Source organism: Neolamprologus multifasciatus, chromosome 17, assembly GCF_963576455.1.
Source record: "Neolamprologus multifasciatus chromosome 17, fNeoMul1.2, whole genome shotgun sequence".
Taxonomy (NCBI): domain Eukaryota; kingdom Metazoa; phylum Chordata; class Actinopteri; order Cichliformes; family Cichlidae; genus Neolamprologus; species Neolamprologus multifasciatus.
This window is the reverse complement of record NC_140455.1, coordinates 24,862,070-24,883,158: the sequence shown is the minus strand read 5'-3', so window position 1 is coordinate 24,883,158 and position 21,089 is coordinate 24,862,070. Positions and strand designations below refer to the sequence as shown.

Below are 21,089 nucleotides of genomic sequence, written 5' to 3'. Positions count from 1 at the left end.
TCAATATTATTAATGCAGTGTGGGATCATCTTGACAAAGAATAGAACAAAAAGCAGCCAACATCCAAAGAAGAGCTTTGAATATCCTTCAAGAAGCCTGGAGAACAGTTCCTGAAGGCTACTTAAAGAAATCAGAAGAAAGCTGACTAAGAGAGTTCAAGCTGTGTTGAACTCTGTTAGGCAAAGGCGGTCACACCTTATGTTGATTTTCCAGCTGGTTAGAATTGTAAAAATTCTGTTATTCCACATATGACTGCACGCTTCATTAACTTCCGAAAACCCAAACTCTTCCACGACATGCATTTTTAATTTCTCTTTGATATTTGGGCTGATTGGGACCCGATGAACGTAAAAACAAAGAATTACCAGATTTTTTTTTTACCTGATTTTTTGTTTCTAAGAAAAATAAGAGCCACATATGAGGATATTTGTTTAAAATTTTGATAGACCAGTAGCAGTGTAATGTCCTCGTAAGTGGATATCAGACCCTTGTAGAGCAAAATGGAGTATTTTGGTCTAAATAACCCAAAATGTGATGTCCACATATGTGGACGCCAGGTCCTAGGAGGTTAAATCACTGCAGAGTACTGCAAACGCCAGTGTTAGAAGTAAGTTCTCCAGACTGTCCATTAAACCAAAACACAGCACCTTCTCTATATAGTCATCTGCCAGGTATCATCATTATCATCATTATTATTATCAATATTTCTTAGTCTATATTCTGCCTGTAGTCTTTTACATTGTTTTCTTGTGTTACTTATCAACTAGTCAGTTATATCTATATATATCATTTTTTCTTGTTTTACACATTTTACACTTGTGCATGTATGCCGTTATGCTTTGTTCCATACATTTGTATATTTAGATCGTTATTCATGAGAATTGTGAGATACTAATATGGTGCTAATGACACAATAATACTTCTTCTTTTACTTGTTACAGATTAATCTGTGTGCATTTTTAATGTTCCTTTTATATTGTGAATTCTTCTAGCTTCAGTAATCCTGAAAATTTGCAACAATTTAAATATAATTTAAATATTATTCCACTACTCGCTGTTCTTGCTCAAATAGCTAAAAGCACTCCACCACAATCTATTCTGTTCTGTTCTACAGAACAAAATCACTCCACAGTGACAGTGTAAGCAACAGCTTACCTGTGTAAATGAAAGAAAGAAAAAATATTTATTATATACTAAACTGAACAAAATGTTTCCGTTTTATGATGCAAACCTTTTTCTTAATGTGATAATGGTTTTATAGTTATTTTGCTCCCATTTTAGGATATTCAGAAATCTTCTATCTGATCAAAATGTTTTACCATGTATTTATCGTTGTGCAATTGCAGTTAACGGTGGATGTTATTGTTGCGTTGCCTGTGTTTTTGGATGGAAGAGTGTGAAAGACATACAAAGGCAGGGAGAGGAGATGGAGGTTCGATTGTGAAGGTGTTGCAGTATGTTTTCAGGCAGAGCAGAGCTAGGCTGCAGCTGTATCTCTCCAAACAAAGAAGCACTTTCCTTCCCCTTCTCAATTCAATAGCTGCGTGCATGTCTGCACCAGTGTGGGAACGGCAGGTTAACCACAACACAGTCAGTACCATTGTTCTTCTTTATTTACTGGCACTCGATGAAAATCAAGAAGTGGTAAAGCCAGGCATGCATAATTATACTATTAGACTGAAAGCTGCTGTGACCGCAGAGTTGTAATTATTATCTATGCACTGCGATCATGTTTGTATAATGGGTGACACATTAGCAGACAGACAAAGCTCGTTCTGAGACTTTTAGTTTTTTAGTGTTAAAGTTTAAACAGGGTTCATGTTTTTTTCTTTTTGTTTGTTTTTTGACAGGCACCTTTACCTTTTCGCTCATTATGGTTTAGATAAAACTCTTTAAGACTTAAAGAGATGTAGATTCTACATGGCTAAGCACAAAACATCACACTTCTATGGTACTGACAGTCTGTCCTTTGAATTAATGTGGAATAAAATGTCATAAATAAACGTAAATATCTTCTCCTCAAATGAGGCTGGTATTTGTGTCGTGGCTCATTTTCTAAAGGTCTGCATCGGTGTGAACAGGCCAGCAGACGGCAGAATAGAGCAGTAAATTAAATACATAAGGAGAACTGGAAAACTTCTCTCTTTGTTTGTTGATCCAGCATTCAAGAGGTTTAATGTTTTAAACGTCATAGACAATATGTTCTTTGAGGGTCAAAAGATCAAAACTGGGATAAATTTATAAATATTATATTATATTTTTATTGCTGTACATACATACAAACATACATACGCTCTTTTCTGAGGTTTCTGGTATTTCTCAACCTTCTCGTGTTCCTCCTTCCTGTCATTCAGAACCGCTACATCTATCACTATCACAGACTGCAAAAGTCTTGAGGAGCCCCGCTTTTCTTTATAATTCATTTCCATCTAACCTATATTTTTTAAGTGGCCTTAAGTTCTTCAGGTTTTCTGAAAATCTTTGGACACTGGTTGTTTTCTCATTCATTCATTTTCTGTCCAGTCCTTGTACGTGACTATTTTCAGACATTGTTTTTTGTTTGTTAAGCGACTTAACACTAACATATAAATCTAACTAAAGGGATGAACCAGCGGCATGTCTACACATAACAGACAACTTTGCAAAGAACTAACTCTAAATCTACAGTAAATGAACTTTATGACTAAATTGTCACAATTCAAGAAGCCTGGGGAACTATTCCTGAGGACAACAAGAAATTACAAAAAATAGCATTCAAAATATACTGAAGAATAAAGGTGGTCATGCCAAATATAGACTTTGAAGCTGGTTAGCATTGTACAAACTGTTAGAACTACTGTATATCCTGTATTTCTATGTGTGCCTGCACATGTTTCAGTTATTTGTAAGCATCATATAACGTAAATATGGAGTACAAAATGCAATATTTTCACACAAAATTATCAGAGTAACAGCTGGAAATAGTGATATTTAGATACAACGAATCTCTTTTCCTAATGGTCGCATCCATGCTCTCATTCAGTGGTGTTGGGGATTGAAATATTAACAGTACTCTACATGGACTGTTCTGGTGGGGAGTACTGGTGGTGTGGGTGTGATCATAACCTGCCTTCAATATAGACATATGCCTGGACAGAGCGATACATGGCGTGCAGGCACATGCAGAAACATAAGTAAGAGGGCTTTGACTGCAGGTTTTATAGATGTTGTGCAGAAAAACGTTTATGGCAAAAAAGTTTGTGAGATGCTGATGCAGTTTTTGGGCGTTCAGTCCAATCACTGCTGCCCTGTACTCTGAAACTTTCCATTTAGTGTGTACTGTTTATGATAATGTGCTTTTCAGTGTTGCTAAAACACTGACAGTACTATTTACAGAGGAAGTGGCATTTTGTCTAATATGGTGAAGTAATGACACACACGCACAAAGAAACCCTTCAAGTATGGGGAAGTTTAAAATTGCACTTAAAGTGATTTGTGTATTTCAGGTTACATTTTATTGGATACATTTCCTCAGAGATCAAACAGAAAAACAAAGGCCATAAGCTCTGCTGTGAGCTGAGGTAGCACAAAACGAATTAAAAAACATCAGATCAGTGTGTCTAATTAGCAAACAGCGTTAGAAAGTAAAATCCATTATTTGGATAGTGATGTGGTGGAATATTTAGTTTGGAATAGATTTAAAAACAAGAGAAAAAATGTGCTGAAAGGTGGTTTGGGGGATTCAGAGAGAGGTTTTCTACTTTCTGCAGTACACCACTGCACTATATGCCACCACTCCCACAACTGCTACTAATGCAGCGCCTCCATAAAGCAGCTCGGTGGAGCTCAGAGGTTTGGTCTTGGGAGCAGTTGGCCGTGGCTGCAGCTTCTCTGCAGGCTCCTTAACTGAATGTTTATCCACGTCTGTGAGGGGGATCTGTGAAAACTGTTGTTGCTCGACACTTGCTGCTGGGGGCTCCGGTGCAATCGGTGCTAGAATAGAAGGAGGGTGGAGGCCCTGAATGGAATACAGCTCCTCTACTTCAGATGTTGTGGTTGAAGGGACTGGGGTGGATGTTGTGGAGGGGGGGTCGAGCTTAACAATAGGCAGAGGAGGCAGGGCCATCGGGGGAACCACGTGCCTGAACTCTCCTGGCTCACGCTCCATATAAGGCTCCTCTGCTGACACCAGGAGCTCCTGAGTTTCTGGGGCCTGGAGGTCCTGCTCCTCTTCCCTGAGTGCCACCAGCTCCCTCTCCCCACCCAACACACTTAACATACTTGTTTGCATCTCCTCATCTTCTTCCTCCTCTTCCTCTGCTCGCTTCCCTTTCTTCTCTGCCTCCTCAAGCATCTCAGCCTCGTCCCGCTCCAGATGGACCATGTCAGAGTTGGAGGAGTGGTTCTCCTCCCCTGTCAGAAGTGCCCCGTCACTGCTGTCGAGGCTCTTGGTGTCCTCGGGGTCTACATCGCCCATTGTGGACCAGGACTCTGCCAGCAGGCTCTCACTCTGCCAGCATGCAGGAGTTTCTGCCTGAGTCAGCAGTGCAGCAGAAGCAGGGCTGAGGGTCTCTCTGCCTCCTCCATCCCCCCTGGTGGGCTCGAGTGGGGCCTTTCCCTCCAGAATGAAGGCTGGCTGCAGAAGGGACAGAGAAGATCGCAGGTGGGACAAAGTTTCAGGTAGACTCACCAAAATATCACACCAGGGTCAAAATTTTGTATAAACATGGAAAGAGGGATATCTTATATCTTTTATATTATTTAAGGTATAACTTTGGGCCCCAAAGTACCAACTGAGAATCATTTAAACATAACAGCCTGAGTATTGATGGTGACCATGTTCAACCCATTACACCCGCAGCATACCCATCTTCTGATGGGTGCTTCCAGCAGGCTTAGATACCATGTTACAAGGTTCAAATGATCTCACCTTGATCACCTTTACTTGTTCTGAATATGCCAAAAGTCATACTCGAGATCAAGACAGTAGTTTTTTCTTTTTGAGTTGTAAACAAGTCATGAAGGTGCTAATGTTAGACATAACTTTATTTTCTTTACTTCAAAGGACAAAAATACCTCCACATTCAGGCCTGTGATGCAAAATGTTACCAAGTGGACTGTGCTGATTACATATTACCTCAGTTATTTTCAGATTAGCACCTCGTGTCTCAGCTTAAATCACAAAATTTGTGCTCACTGTTCTGGATGCCTTTATTTAGAATTTAGAATCACAATTCTTCTACTGTGTGCACCCTTAAAAGTCTGTGTGGTGGTGGTACGATAAAGGACACCTACAGAGAGACTACAGTGCATGCTGCTATAGGCCAGAGAAGCACAGACTGCTCCAAGTGGGTCCCACTTTTTGGAAAACACAGCCTCATGTCTTCACAAAGACATGTAGTTACTGATAGTCTGCAGCACAGCCACAGAATCCCCTCATGGCTGCTACTGTTACAGATTTTACATGTCTGTGCTCTCATTGACATGAGTGAGGGTTGTGATTGGAAAAAGTTGCTCACTAGCTTGTCGTTATTGCAGCAGTCTGTGGCTATCTATAGCCTCGACCTGCATATCTTACTATGTTTAGACACTGTATACATCTCCATCTGTCACCCGAGAGTGGCAGCTCTTTTAGTGATTTCACATGGCATGAGAATAGGGCGAGAGTAGTGACACGAAATGGAAATGATTATGTCGCAGTCTACCTCTAAATTTAAAGGAAATGTTAATATATAATCATATGAAATCAGAATTTTGGAGAAAATAGTCATTTTTGATAATGGTTAGCACTGTTGTGTACGCATGCATTCAGCCCAAATGTGCCACATAGACTGAAGGTGACCCCCTGTTCCCAGCTCAGCTTCGCCTGCACAGATTTGTCACCCTCATGCCAGTCCCAGAATAGATATTTTCAGCACTTCTGTCTGATGTTGTATCACATTTACAACATGTGGCCTGTCTGCGTGTCTCGCTGATTTCGGAACATACCTCTTAATGAGCCTCTAACAGTCTCTCTACACCTTGAATTTGTTACATTAGTACTTAACACAATATTACATGTTGCGGATCGCTGTAGAGAAAAACAAATAGAGGTATTTAGCGATGCAGAAGTTAAAATTTGATTCAGTTTTAGTAGAAAAGCTGAGGAATTTCCTTCAGTTGATATCTTCACAAAGGAGGCCTATCAAATGTTATGTTTATTATACCATAATATGACTTCAATAAGGAAATTGTCTAGTGGTTCAGCTGAGTGTTGTTGTCTCATTGTGTTTCTCAGCCATTAGCTGGTAAAACGTATCTCCCACAGTACAAGAAATAAAATTATAAGATAAGATAAGATAAGTATTAATCCTGAGGGAAATTCTTACAGTCAATAACAATAGAACCAAGAGCAGAAACACAAACAGTGTGGAGTCACAGAGAGTAAAAACAACAACAAAAAAACCCTCAACTGCTAAAAAACAAGGTACTGAAAAGAACAACATTATGAAAAATAAACATAAATACAAATATGATCATTATTAATAAGGTTAACACTACTTGCAAATGCAAATAGTATTATTGTAGTAATAATCCTCCTATCTGGTAAAGAACATGTGTTTTATTTAAAGATTGCTTCACTGTTGCTGCTTTAAACGCACATACCTGCAGTTCCAAAACAAGACACTGTTTCTTTTGTGTTGCCTCACAGAGGAAAGGCCTTTCCTGTCTGTTATGCAACAGCTTGTAACTTTTTTGTGCAATAAAACCTCTGACTGGGTATAAACAATAGGAGCCTTTTAGGCAATGGACAAACTTTTTCATTTTAGAGGAGTACCCTCACTGCTGATGTATTTCTTGAAGCATTTATTAGGTTTTGGGGACTAAAATCCTTTATGTTGGGCTGGATTGTCTTTTTTGTTCTCGTGGGCAGTCTGCTTTGTAGTAATAAACACCATAAAATGAATAAAATTGTAAATTCATGTATTACACACATTAGTTTTTATCATAACAAAAGCTACAGTGAGCTTTAAAAACATTAGAAGCCAACCAGTTTATTGTTAAAGTGTATTGATATTGATATTGATATACCTTTATTAGTCCCACAAGGGGAAATTTCATAATTTCCCCTTGTGGAAGGTCTTGTTATCTTTGTAATAACAAGACCAGCAGCTTGTTTTGTAAAAAAACCCCAAAACACCCCCCCCCCCCCCCCCCCCCCCCCAGCAAATATCTATTTGACTTGGCTCTCCTCTGGAAACAACACCTCTTCTTCGTTAGATGGGGTCAGAAGGAAGGTTGTGAAGGGCTCGTCGGAATGGCCTTTGCTCCTTCGTTTGGTCCAACTTGATAAACGTGGGCAAAATCATTCAAGCTGGTGCCCGTGGCAAAGCTCACCATTCTTTTTTATTAACCTTGCTGAGGCTGCCTAAACCAACAAAACACTGCAAAAGTTAGAGTCAGAACTAAAGAACAAAAAAGAATAATAAAAAGTTCCAAGAGTGAGCTTTCAAACCCTCAACTCCACCCCTTCCTTAGAGAGCAAACGCCATCCAGACGTCCTAGTTGCCATATTTCCTCACACAGACACTGTGGCTCTGCGGGCCTGTGCAGCCTTAAAGTTCACCACACAAAAATGTTAAGCCCTGCATGCACACAAACAGACAGCAAAGCTCATTTGTGTCCTTACTTGCTGCTGTGTGCTCCACCTTTACTGTCCTACTTGAGTAATTGGATTCCCATTGATCCTATCCTAGCTCTAACAGACTTGTGATAAAGCAAATGCTCAGGGATATTTAGAGCACTCTTTCTGTGCTAATGCACAATGGGGGCAGAGTGATATTGCATATTCACAAAAGGTCAGCTTTCAATGTCAAAGTTGAAGAGTGAGCTGATAAGACACACCTCCTGTCCATTTCTCTGTCTTGTATTTGTCCTTCCTGCAATCATCCTTCTAACGCTCAAAGCAGTAAAAGACGCACTCGGCCCCCAAAATCAAATCACAGTCTTAATTCAGAGCACAGTACTCCTTCACGTTTGATCCTGTAGAGGAGTCCAAGATTTATTTTCTGCAAGTTTAAAAAAACAAGAGAGAGAGAGAGAAAGATCCAAGCATACCTGTGTCCTCTCGATGAGCTGCTAGATGAGAGATCAAAGTGTGATGTGCATTCAGACACAAATTCACAAATCAACAGATAGGCAGACATGCATGCTGGAGCTGGCACAGGAGTAACAAGGTAGGCAAGCTGTGCAAAAGTCTCTCTCTCCCCCTCCCTCCTTGTCTAGCTCTCTCTCTCTTTTTTCTCTCTCTCTCTCTGAGCCACCCTACTTCCCAAATCCATCACATAAGAGCTGGCTGAAGAGGAGTCAGCAGTGACTTCACTGTGAAGCAGGATAAATGTTGTAAGTCAGCTGACTCTGAATTAATCAAGGTGTAAATCTTCGTGTTTGCGGTCTCTAAAGGTTGGCAGATGTTAGTGTGAGTAGCATTTGCTTAGGTCAACAGTCTGTGGACTTTTTATGTTCACTGTCCAAACAGCAGATTATCAGTCAGCTCACAGTGTGCACAGCAGGAGCACAGAATGGAAAATGCACGTCAGATGGGGAGAAGAGCCATTTTTAAACCAGAACTTTCCAACTTCTAGTTCCCCCTGCTGGCAAGACACTTCATAAAAGAAGGAGCAACTTCACCAACATGTTTTATTTATTTATCTGCCTTTCACTTATTCTTTTTAACTGTATATGCCACTCTGCACTCTCAATTACCCCGTGGGATAAATACAGTTATCTAAATCTGAAAACTATAGTTTTATATTTTAAAACGGCACTCAAGCTCTGTATTTATAATTATCTTGTTTCATCCTCTCATTTCTTCTGCTTTCTCTCTGCTGTTAAACATTTATTATAAAACTTGTCACAAGACTCTATACAAAGAAAGCAAAATACCACAATAAAGTCTTCATTTTATTCTACAGAGGTATGTTTGAGTTGGTTTGGAAATAGGATGTTAAAGTTGGAACTGCCAGGCAAGAAGAACAGAGAATGCAGTGAAAGAGGAAACAAAGCGGGTTAGTATGGCACAGGAGAATACCAACAAAGAAGACCACAATTAAAACCTGAGATGGTTTTCCAACAGTCTTGAAGGAGTTCCCAGAGATGCTGAGCACTTGGTGGCACTTTTGCCTTCCCTCTGCGGTCCATCTCACCCCAAACCATCTCGATTGGGTTTAAGTCAGTTGACTGAGGAGGCCAGGTCATCTGGTGCAGCACTCCATCACTCTCCTTCTTGGTCAAATAGCCCTTATGTCACAGAGTGGGAATTTGTATTCGTCTTTTATAATTGGTTTTATTCTGATTTTAGTGTTTATTTATGAGTGTAGTTTTTATTTGCATGATTTATTCTGTTTGTATTCCATGTTTTTATATGACATTGTTTTAATCCACTGTGGACTGGCTAGGCAAATTGGCTGATAGCGATCACCTGCTGAGGCATGGGTGTGTCCCGAGGTGGCCTATCAGCTGTTTAAAGGACCTATTAAAATTGAGCTGGCTGACTACTAATGGAGAGAGGCCCCACATATGAAGAGGAATGCGTGAAGGCCAGTGTGGAAAAGAGGGACCAGCTGCCTGATCGTAGCGTGCGATGGCTCATTTGGAGATGGACCGGTCCCAGCAGCAGGAACATTGACAGCAGGGCAGAGGTACACTTCTGCCTGCATTTGTGAATAGTGTCTCCACTGCTGTTCACCAGGCGCAGCCGTGTTGGGAGAGGGTCGCCATGGCCATTAGCCAGGTCAGCTTCCGGGACAATGGTTCTGGCCAGTATTTGTTTACTTAAAGGGCGAATCCACGAGGGGAGCCGCGGTGGCATCGAGCGACAGACTCCAGTACAGTGTGTGAGCTGGGCTGGTATGTGACAAGCTAAGTGGAGGGACGAGACGGGGATAGGAGGCTTCTCCTTGTCTGCCTGGGACGAGGCTGGCGTGGTCCCCGCTTTGGAAGAGTAATTTCTGTCCTGCTCATGAACACATAAGGAACATTCATCCTGGGTTGTGGGTCAGTTGCATCGTGGGACTGGGTGGGATTTTAGATGCAGGAAGAAAGTTGTTGTCATATTAGGCAGTTTCGTTGGAACACTTGATGGTCTTTGGGACTGCACTTGGGGACAGATTCAGAGTTTTAGCAATTTTCCAAACTGACTGACCTTCAGTTCTTAAAATAACAATGGACTGTCATTTCTCTTTTTTTTTTTTTTTTTTTTTTTTTTTTTTTAAACTTAGTTTATATTATAGCAAGAATCAATCAACTAACAGTTTTCAAATAATGCTGCCAGCTGTGTACCAACCTGACTTCTGTCCCAACCCCATTAAAAAGGTCAGGAAATTCCACAAATCAACCCTGACAAAGCACACCTGTGAAGTAAAAACTGTGACTACATCATGAATTCATTCATTGAGAAAAGGCCAAGGGTTTGCAGCACTAGCAACAAATCAAATGGTGGCTGCTTAGAGGATTCTCAAATATAAAACATATTTAGAGTTACACACACATATATATATATATATATATATATATATATATATATATATATATATATATATATATATATATATATATATATATATATATATATATATATATATAATTTTTTTTTTTTTCTTTGCTACATTGTTCCATATATCTTGCTTTAGCTATTTGATGTCTTTGGTATGTGTCTACAGTGTAGAAAGTAGTAAAAATAAAGAAATGAGGTTTGTCCAAAGTTTTGACTGGTAGTGTATATTAGAAAACATAACTCCTATTTTGGAATATTGAAGATGCCATATTGTGATATAGATACAAATAAAGCTCAAAGATTATATGATTATATAATTTGTGTTTTCTTACATGCCTCAGAAAAAGTAAATACCTTTATATTCATAAAGGTATTTACTTTTCTCATTTCAGCATAGACAAATACAGTTATAGTAATATTGTAGAAATAAACAACTCTAAATAACCTTTTCATATAATTTAAAACAGCTGTAGTAGCAGGCTAATAAAATAAAAAACAAAAACAACCAGACTACAGATAAGAACTTTATCCTGAGAAAATCCTAAGGGAAACTACTATTAACACAGTAAATGTAGTAAAACAACTACAAAAAATATTATTATGAAATACATAAACATTATTATATGAATAAAATATAACAAATATAACATTTTAATTGTTACATCAACTCAACCTTAAACCTTTTTTTAAACTGTAGCAATAAAGATTAAGAGATAATGTACAAAAATATATTTATACTTTCTAACTTAAAAACTGATAAGTTATAGTTACGTTTATACTTCACTGTGTCCGTGACACGTTGAAAACTGAGTAAACAGCCACTTTTTTCATTATTCACTCGTCTCGCTCCTTCCTCGCACTTGACCACCTCTTCCGCCGGAAGTAAACATCACGTGACTCTGAAAATCAGCTGATCCTCCGTAGACATCTTTGCGAGTCACGACTGCGGCGATTAATTCAAACCGTCTCCACTGTTGTTCTCGGGTACATAAATGCCGCTTTAAAGCTTAAATGTTGGGGTTAATTTCATTTTCTGAGTAATCGCGGTCTCTGTTTTCATTTAGCGGTTTTATTATTCGTGATTTTTTAAATTCTTACTTTCTCCGGCAGGCCCAGGCGGATCTTTGACAACTGCAGCCATGGCGCTGAGCGATGCCGACGTACAGAAGCAGGTAATGAACCATTTTCACCTATATAAAGACACCATTTTAACGCTTGTTTTCGCTCGTTAAAGAAGCGACTCGTTAGCCTGTTACAAACCTGAGAAATGCTTTCAGCCGCTGTAGGATTTACAGGAAGTCGGTGTGTCAAAGGAGAATGACATTGAGAGAGCTGCAGTAGGGTTAGCACTGAATTAAACACAAACGGCACCTAGAGGACAATATTTGGGGTGCTTTTTTTTGTTTTTTTACATAAGATTGACACTTGGACCCAAATAAGCAGCTATTTCTGCAGCTAGGACTTAAGGATGTGATACTGAGGGTCATGCATCTCTGCATGATCACATGATGAACACATGCCAAGAAGGAGGAACTTGGAGTGAGCCACCGTGTTCTCACTGGAAATCTCCTCAAATATGGAAAATAAGTCTAATAAAATGTTCCCACTGTACACTGTCATGACGAGGGATTTCTATATCAGTTGGCTGTTTGACACACATTAATAATATATTTAATTTTCAACAAATCTTAATGTTAGCTAATTTTGCTGTTGTTTAAATAGTTTTGAAACAGCAATTAAAGTGGCAATAAAGGGTTAATAAAGGGTTATGGTTAATAAGTTTTTCTATGTGATACTTTTATTTGGTGTCAGAAAATATGATAACACATTCTCAAAGGCCAACGTTTTCCCGTGCATCACCAAGTCATGAAGCAAAAGTGCTAATTATGTGGCTCAGCGGTCATCATAGTAACATTTTGGATCTTGTGGCAGGGAAACTCCCCAGTTCTTAATCCCATCGAGGATTGATTCCTAAAAGGCAGGAGGACGAGCAGAACTTTGAGCTCTGATAAGGCAAGAATTGCTCATTGTCGATCAGAGGAGGGTCAACACTGTAAATACTGACACTGTCCAATATGAAATGCTCATGAGTGTCCCTCGCTATATCTTAGAAATGTGTAAAACCATAAGTATAAAAATTAAAGCACTAGATTGTATGAAACACAGAATTTGTGTGATGCCATTGTGGAATTTCTAGTAGTGGGCCATCAGAGGGCGACTCTCCTGGCTGCCAAAAAACCCCAAAAAAGATTGATGGTTGTATAGAAGTCTGTGGGAAAACAGCTCCTATGTGACCTCAGTGGACACTTTCCTGATGACCTCGTGGGCTCAATTCCTAGTTTACATCGAATAATACATGAAGTTCATTATCTGAATTAATAGAGTTGCTGAACAGTGAGCCCGTGGTTTAAAATTATAGTTTTAATTTCCTCAGTGAGATCCATCCCTCGCTCATCACCGGTTTCTTTGCACAGTTGGTAAAATGACGATGTGCAACAAAATTCACAAACATTTCTCACTGAAGTGATGGAAACAGCCCTGCCTTAATCTCATCTTTACCACCCCAGTAAAGATTTTAAGACGTCCTCTCTACCCTTAATGATGAATTTTTGATACCTCAGTACATATCTGTAAGGATGTGATTTGAAAACCATTAGAACTGCTGATGTACACCCAGTCATTTTGTTAGTAAGCAGGCCTGAAATAAGACAGAAACCGCTCATGTCAGGAAAGAGAAACAAGAGGTATCCCTAATAGGATTCAAAGAAGGAAAGATATAAGAAATCGCTGACGTTTTGCTTCATGTACACTGAAAAATAAAACTCACTGATATCCTGAAGTATTTGTTAGACTTTTTTTTTTTTTTGAATGTGTCTTTTTCTCTATCTCAAACCAGAGATGACAAACCTCACACAGTAAAATGTACTAATTTTTATGGGATATCTTGATGTTTACCAGACTAATGCTTTGCTATCGTTTTACCAAAAGTTTAATGATGAGTTTCATTTCCAGTGTATTGCATTAGAGAGGAAAGTCACAAGTTGGGTGACTTAGGTGCAAATCTTTTTTTAATGTGAAATAAGCTAAGTATATTTGTCATGAGGGTCTTTGAATGCTCTGAAAATATCTTCAGATCAACAAAGATCAGATCTAATGTTGTTTAAAGATTAACGTGTATTAGATTTTCCAAAAATCGGATTTGGAGCGAAGTGAAAATAAAAATCAAAGAAGTTTTTTAAAGTTTTTTTAAAACAGCACAGGCTTGTTTTTAGTTATATTTTGTTCCCATCCACAGATTAAGCACATGATGGCCTTCATCGAGCAGGAGGCAAACGAGAAGGCGGAGGAAATTGATGCAAAGGTATGAAAACACATCACCACACAGTGCTGTGCACAGATATCAGGCTGGATAGATTTTATGTCTTTATTAGTGAGTCAAAGCTGAGGAAAGACAGGGAATTGGACCATGTGGACAGACGTTAAAGGTCTGTAACTTTAAGTTCATTAATTACATGAAGACAATGTTTAGAAGCATCAGGCCTCCTGGCCCCCCTCAGACTGTGTGTCATTACACAGATTTATTTAATTGTTTTGTCTTAAGAGGAGAACAAAAAAGCAACAAACCAGCTAATATATGCAATCAATTATTTTTAAAAATGCAACATCCATCAGCGGACGGTGCACGTAGAGCGTCTGGAGGCGAGTGTGATTTGTGACATAAAGATAGCAGAGAGAGTGAAATGTGGTAGTGAGAGCTGCTGTGATGTGTGATTTGGAGACGGTGGCAGAGATGAACATGCCAGAGTGACAACAAGGCACAAGATTAGAACGGAGTACATCAGAAGGACGGCTCAGGTTGAGTGTTTTGGAGACAAAGTTAGAGAGGCAAGGCTGAGATGGTTTGAATGTGTACAGGAGGGATACTGGGTATATTGGACAAAGGATGCTGATTATGGACCTGAGAGGAGAAAAAGAGGAATACCTCGTGGGAGGTTCATGGGTGTAGTGAAGGAGGACATGTAGAGGGTTGATGTGACAGAGGATGGTGGAGAAGGGGGCGGATGATGGGAGAAGTCCAAAGTAGAAGAATATCCATCCATGTTCTGCTGCTTTCCAGGCCCGTAGATGCTCTCCTCAGCCACACTTTCTTCCAGCCCCCATTACTTGTGGTGTTGGTGTTGTTCCCCCGCTCCCCTCTCAACCTATCTGTAAGGGAAAACTGAGAGACCCATTGGAGGAAGCTCATTCCACAGTTTGTAACTACGAACTTCTATTTTCAGTCGCTACCAGAGCTCGTGACCATACAAGTCACCTGCATCATGTAGCTGAGGGTAGAAACGTGAACAGAGGGGGAAATCGGTAGCATTGTCACAACAGTCATCTTTACTGTGACATTCTTCCAACTCCTCCACCGACCCAGAGTGGGTTCTCCACCTTTTTCCGGATGAGAGCTATGGCCCCAGGCTAGGAGGTTCCTGCTGTAAACCACTTCAGGGCAAGCTGGAGGTCACCTCAGGGGTGATCAGTGCAGCCCTTGTAGACTCCAACACCAGTCAATCACCATTAGGTGGTGCTGATGCTGCATGCTCGCATTACAAGATCGTATGGATTGCTCTCATTGTGTCACATATGATGGTCCACAAGTTCCAGCAGCCTCAGGCACTATTTTACAGCAAGGAAAGCTGATTATGAGAAGAGTTGTGTGTTGTTTAGTGAGGTTCCCAAAATATTTTCATGTTTCTCTTACATTATTAGAGTAAAATATTCTTTTTAAATGTCATTCTTTATGTGAAAAAGATTTGTTTGCCATGAATTCCTCTGAGCTATCCGTGTCTCTTCCTGCAGGCAGAAGAAGAGTTCAACATTGAGAAGGGCCGCCTGGTCCAGACCCAGAGGCTGAAGATAATGGAGTACTATGAGAAGAAAGAGAAGCAGATTGAGCAACAGAAGAAAATGTGAGTCGTGGCGAGACATCACAGGACACATCGTGCCCATCCCTTCTTTCCTTCCTCCTTTTAATCTGGCCTTTTTAAGAACAAAGAAACGGCTGTCATGTGACAGAGTTTCTGTAATTTTATTTAGCCACTTCACCCAACAGTACCTCCTCTGTGACCTGCCTCGAACAGTGTGCAGGGTTAAGAAAAGAGCAAACACAGTCTCACTTTAAGCAGGGACCAATGTGTGTGTTATTTGTCTGCTTAACAGTCAGATGTCTAACCTGATGAACCAGGCTCGACTGAAGGTGCTGAAGGCCCGTGATGATATGATCTCGGTAAGTCTCTGTCATCAGTTTATATACATACGAGAGATGGGTTGGTTAAATATCACAGCTGAGAGTACAAACAGAAGAGATCAGGTGTGTTTTTGTACCCTCAGGAAATGCTGAATGAAGCTCGCCAGCGGCTCGCTAACATTGCAAAAGACCCGGCCAGGTATTCAACTCTAATGGACGGACTGATCTTACAGGTTGGTTTATACTCCGAGGCCTGTCCGCTAACATCCCACTGACCAATGAAATTTACTCTGTAAAACAAGTTCCATCTGTACTAAAAGATTTCAGCTATTTAAGAGCAGCAGGATCCTCATTTGTGTCCCCAGAATGTGAGAGGGGGGCTGTGACCCTGCCATAATAACGTCACTGCACTGTAAACACAAGGATAGACACACTCTCAGCAAAGTCCAAATGTGTTTTCCCTCTGTCGTGAAAAATAAAACTTTTAATGACATATTAAGTTGTTTTCACAGAGTTTTCAGCTTTTGTTGTTGTTGTTTTTGTTTGCTTAAATTCAATAATATCAGCAGTTATTAAATAAAAACGGGCCTAACACAGCTACTTAGTTACTGTTTATCTCGTAGTTGCATCAGTTATTTTTGGACAGATTGCCTGCCACTGCAATGCATGTGGATCCTTTTAATTATTGTCCTTGTGACTTCAAATTTATGTAATGAGTCACTTCAGCTAGTTTATCATAAAATAAATAGATAAATAAAAGACAATGATTTAGCATCTCCTCCTTCTGATTCCAGCAGTGCAGAAAGCTGAGTTGATACCTGAGGAGGTGATCTTGTAGAGAAGACCAGCCAGACTTTATGATCATATCAATCTTGTCTTTCCAATTAGATAAGCTAATTATATTCCGTTTAGTAAACATGCGGTGGTATTTCACTAATACAATGGATGTGGATGCAATTAGGTTGTGTTCCTCTGGATAATCCCCTAAGAACACTGTCTCCAGTTTAATTTGTTCTGTAAAAACAGGCCAAAGTTTCTGGACCTCCCCCTCTTGGTCATCGGCATAACTTTGTGCTGAACATTGGGGGGGGGGGGGGGGGGGGGGGGGTCAAGATCTCAGTCTAAATAAATAAATAAATCTGGATAAATTCCCAGATGATTAAACATGCAACTATTTTGCTCGTAATACCTGAAATTAGTAAAAAAAAATCAACAGCCTATTTATGCAAGATAATTCATAATTTTATAGGGGAGGTTATGTTGGTTGAGTCTGATTATTGGGGGGGGTCATAAACCCCCCCCATGGAAATTATGCCCCTGCTCTTGTTAAATCCCATCTTTTAATTGTGAGGTACCACAAGACACAGGACTATTTATAAAGCATTCAGGTAGCCTCTAGGTACCTGCCTTAAATATACTTTCTTTCTGAAGACCACCAGGGGGCGACTCTTCTGGTTTTTAAAAAAGAAGTCTGATTGTATAAACGTTTATGGGAAAATTAACCTATTTACTTGAATTATGAGCTTAGTAAGCCTGTTTCTAGTGAAGTTCTGGACCCAGTTGATGAATTTAAGTCTTAGTTAGTACAACATGGTCCCCCTGGTGGTTACAGCCATCTTGAATATTCAGTCTCTGGTCTAGATAAGTGTAATCAAACAGTTTTTTTTTTTTTAATAAGTCAAGCTTTGTGAATGTAATAATACTCTTTGCTAAAACAGTTTTAGACTGATATAGATTCAACTGTCTGATAATTCTGGAGGATTTACATTGTGCTGATCCTAAACTTTATTGTATGATACAGAAAGGTTTTCATGATATAAAAATATTTGACAAATATTTGTCATTCTATGCAGATATTTAAAAACTAAAATAACATAATAACCGTCTCTCATCAGGGGTTTTACCAGCTGCTGGAGCCCAAAGTCACCATTCGCTGTCGTAAACAGGACATACCGCTGGTGCAGGTGAGTAAAACAGAAGGTGTATCTTTACCCTTTTTACCCTGCAGTGCAGTATCACCTGCCCTGCTGTGGGCAGTGTGGGGAAAACCCAGTTTCAAAGTTATCATGTTTAATGATACGTGTTCAGTTACTGAAGGGAAATTTTGTGCTGATCCAGTTGTTTGTATCAGATGAAATCTCATCCCAAACCTCCTTGTACCCTTCAGGCATCCATCCAGAAGAACATTCCCATATATAAAGCAGCCGTGAAGAACAACCTTGAGGTCCGCATTGACCAGGATAACTTCCTCTCCCCTGACGTGTAAGCAGAATCACATTTGAAAGACAAACCAGTGATCACTAAGGGGAAGTTCTCTTGAAAACTTAGCCACCTCTTAATTTGAGATCAAAATGTCAAACTTTTCTGCATGCAGGTCTGGAGGTATTGAGATCTATAATGGAGACGGGAAGATCAAGGTGTCCAACACTCTGGAGAGCAGACTGGACCTCATGGCTCAGCAGGTAGGAAATGCATATCTTATCATTTTATCTTTCTTGTTTCACACATTGTAAATACACTGGTCTACTCTAACTGCACATTATTCTGTTTATATTTAACAAACTTACATTTTAAATCATCGTCACACTGGTGGCATGGTGTTCAATTCTTAAAATGTACGCAACATAGAAAAAGTAAAACGGTATTCTTAACATGCATTTGAAAAAAATTACTTTGCTTTAATACCAAACTTCATTTTTCAGTGCAATATTTTTTTTCTGTTTATGTTTTAAACTTTAAAAAGATACACAATGCTTATGTTTGAAGAAATTTATGAAGCTTTTAATAAATAAACATTACCTACTTTGAGACATGTCACTATATTTACCAATATGAAGGGTATGAAGATAGTTACCGTCTCGCTGTAGGCTAGTTTTTCATTTTAAAGTTAATATCAGTGTGTTTAAAAGAGGTGAGCAATATTTTTTTTTTCTAAAAATTCAGTAAAACTACACTGTAGTCACAGAAAATGGTCTTGCACTTCATCCAGTAACATACTTCTTTTTACTCGGTTTTTATTTAGTGACTTTATGCTATTAACTGTAAATAAAACAGGAAAACGAGTTTTGTAGTGTTTCTTTTTCATTAGTATTGCACATTTACAGAGGTGGGAGAGAACAGAGGTATGACAGATGGAATATTAAGGGAGTTATTAGCGGGTGTTCAAGAATATTCTGTATATTCTAACTTCGATTTTAGTGATTTGCTGAATCAGCTTGTTAGGTGACAGAAAATTTTAGGATTGTGCAAAAGTCTCGAGCCACCCATTTTTCGTTACATTTTGCTTTCAAGGAGCCACAGTTCTCCAGGCTTTCTGAAGATCTGTCAAAGCTGTGCTTTGGACATTGGAAGCTTTTTCACTCATTTCCAGTCCTGCACCTGACAATTTCTTTTCTTTTGTGTTAAGCCACTTAACAAATACCTGTGAATCACACATAAGGAGGACACCTAACCCAAGTGAAGAACCAGTGTTGTCTGCATATAACAGATAAACTATATAGTCCCAAATAACAGTTGTCTCAAGATGCTTATTATTAAGAAAGGAAAACTGAGAAAAGGTTGAGTTATGCCAAATTACTCAAGAGCTGGACTAAAAATCCAGTGGCAACAGGTCTTATGGAGGTGAATCCACGTTTTAAATTTTTGGTTTAAATTGTATCGTACATGTCCGGAGGAGGTCTGGAGAGAAGTACAACAGTGAGTGTCTACAGCCATCTGTAAAGCACAATGAAGGTTCTGTCAGTGGTGTTGGAGTTCTATTTAAAATTGATGCAATTATGAATGCAGAAAAGTAGAATCAGATTTTGATCCACCATCCAGTACCATCTGGAAGCATCTGACCGGCAACAGCTTCATTTTTCTGCATGACAATGATCCTAAACACACAGCAAAAACAAACCTGGATAGAAAAGCACACAGTGGAACATTTTCAGTCAAGGATCAGACTCCACAGAGTCCAGACCTCAACGTTATTAAAGCAGTGTAGGATCATCTTAACAGCCAACATCCAGAAAAGAGCTTTAAATGTCCTTCAAGAGGCCTGGAGAACTGTTCTTGAAGACTTCTTTAAAGAGAGTTCAGGCTGTGAAAAAGAATAAAGGTTGTCACACTAAATACTGACTTTCAAGTTCATTGTACAAACTCTGTTTTTACCTTATTTACTGTATTTCCACCTATTTTTTTTCCATTTTTCTGGGTCAATATAAAGAAATTAGGAGGGGCTCAAGATTTTTGCACAGTACTGTAGTTAGTTCTAGCTTTACTTTCTCAAATATGCGAGGAGTAAATTGAACGTCTTCTCATTTTAGATGTTTGGTCATTCAATAAAAATGTAAACGTCTCCTCTCGGGGTTTCGCTTTTATAAAGAAAGTTACTCTGAGATGATGGTTGTTGGCTTATCCTGTCACTCTGTTTGCAGATGATGCCTGAAATCCGAGTGGCTCTCTTCGGTGCCAACCCAAACCGCAAGTTTTTGGACTGAGAACCTCTGCTGTACGAGAGAGAGAGAGAAACACTCCTTTTAATTTTTTATTTTGTCATATAAAAGACGTCATTCCTTTGTCTGTGAAATTTCTGACGCAAAAAAAGATGTTGTGTGATGTATTGCTGTATTTTTTTCTGTGCATTAAGGGACATGATAGATGCTGCAACTCAACATTACAGATGTGTACAGCTGTAAGCACTGGTTCGCTCTGCTGCTCCCATTCATGGGCCTCAGTTTACACTGATCAGTCAGGAAAGACGGGATCGGGTGACTGGCTGGATGTTAAACAGGTTGTCCTCTAACTGGATTAGTTTCATGACAAACATAGCATCTGTGTCACGGTTTTCCCAGTTTCATTACCCTCTGCACCACATTATTGGTTGCCTGGAGCATTGTGTTGATAATAGGTGTCTGCTCCAGGCAATCACGCATATATATATATATACATATATAGGCTCACGCACACACACAAAAATGGAATCCGTAGAAACAAAACTGAAGGTTGGATATGATCTTAGAGTTAATTTATTCATGTTACATCAACTGTACCTTATCCTTCTGTCATGAATTAAAGGAGTGGCTGATATCATTCCAGAGGGTGCCCTGTATGTATATGAGGTTTCCAGATTAAATTATATGTATGTTGGTGGTTGTTTGTTTTGATTTCTCATCCTTTTTCTTTTTGTTGTTTTTTGATTGTCTCAAATTCAAAATGTTTTATTGTGGGAATATGTATAAAGTATAAAATCTGAACCATTAGTATTTCCTCTCTCTTCTTTTTGACTTGCACATTGTTCTCGTAGCTGAATGATCTCCAGTCTTTCCCATTTATTTTGCAACACTGGCCATTCATGCTTCA

At 39.3% G+C, this 21,089-nt stretch overlaps 2 protein-coding genes across 2 annotated transcripts; one reads left to right on the top strand and one right to left on the bottom strand.

Annotated features, from left to right (window-relative positions):
* Positions 1–3,433: 3,433 nt before the first annotated feature.
* On the bottom strand, positions 3,434–11,376 carry LOC146499446 (uncharacterized). Its single transcript, XM_085137374.1, has 2 exons — positions 11,285–11,376; positions 3,434–4,615 (listed from the first exon to the last, which is right to left on the bottom strand). Exon 2 carries the CDS (start codon positions 4,454–4,456, stop codon positions 3,737–3,739), a length of 720 nt encoding a protein of 239 aa, XP_084993500.1. The 5' UTR covers positions 4,457–4,615; positions 11,285–11,376; the 3' UTR covers positions 3,434–3,736.
* Positions 11,375–20,983, top strand: atp6v1e1b (ATPase H+ transporting V1 subunit E1b). The gene is made up of 10 exons (XM_085137376.1): positions 11,375–11,497; positions 11,624–11,685; positions 13,809–13,874; positions 15,359–15,468; positions 15,719–15,785; positions 15,890–15,979; positions 17,642–17,710; positions 17,914–18,008; positions 18,121–18,208; positions 20,165–20,983. The coding sequence occupies exons 2-10, from the start codon at positions 11,653–11,655 to the stop codon at positions 20,225–20,227; spliced, it is 681 nt and encodes a 226-aa protein (XP_084993502.1). The 5' UTR covers positions 11,375–11,497; positions 11,624–11,652; the 3' UTR covers positions 20,228–20,983.
* The last annotated feature ends 106 nt before the right edge of the window (positions 20,984–21,089 follow it).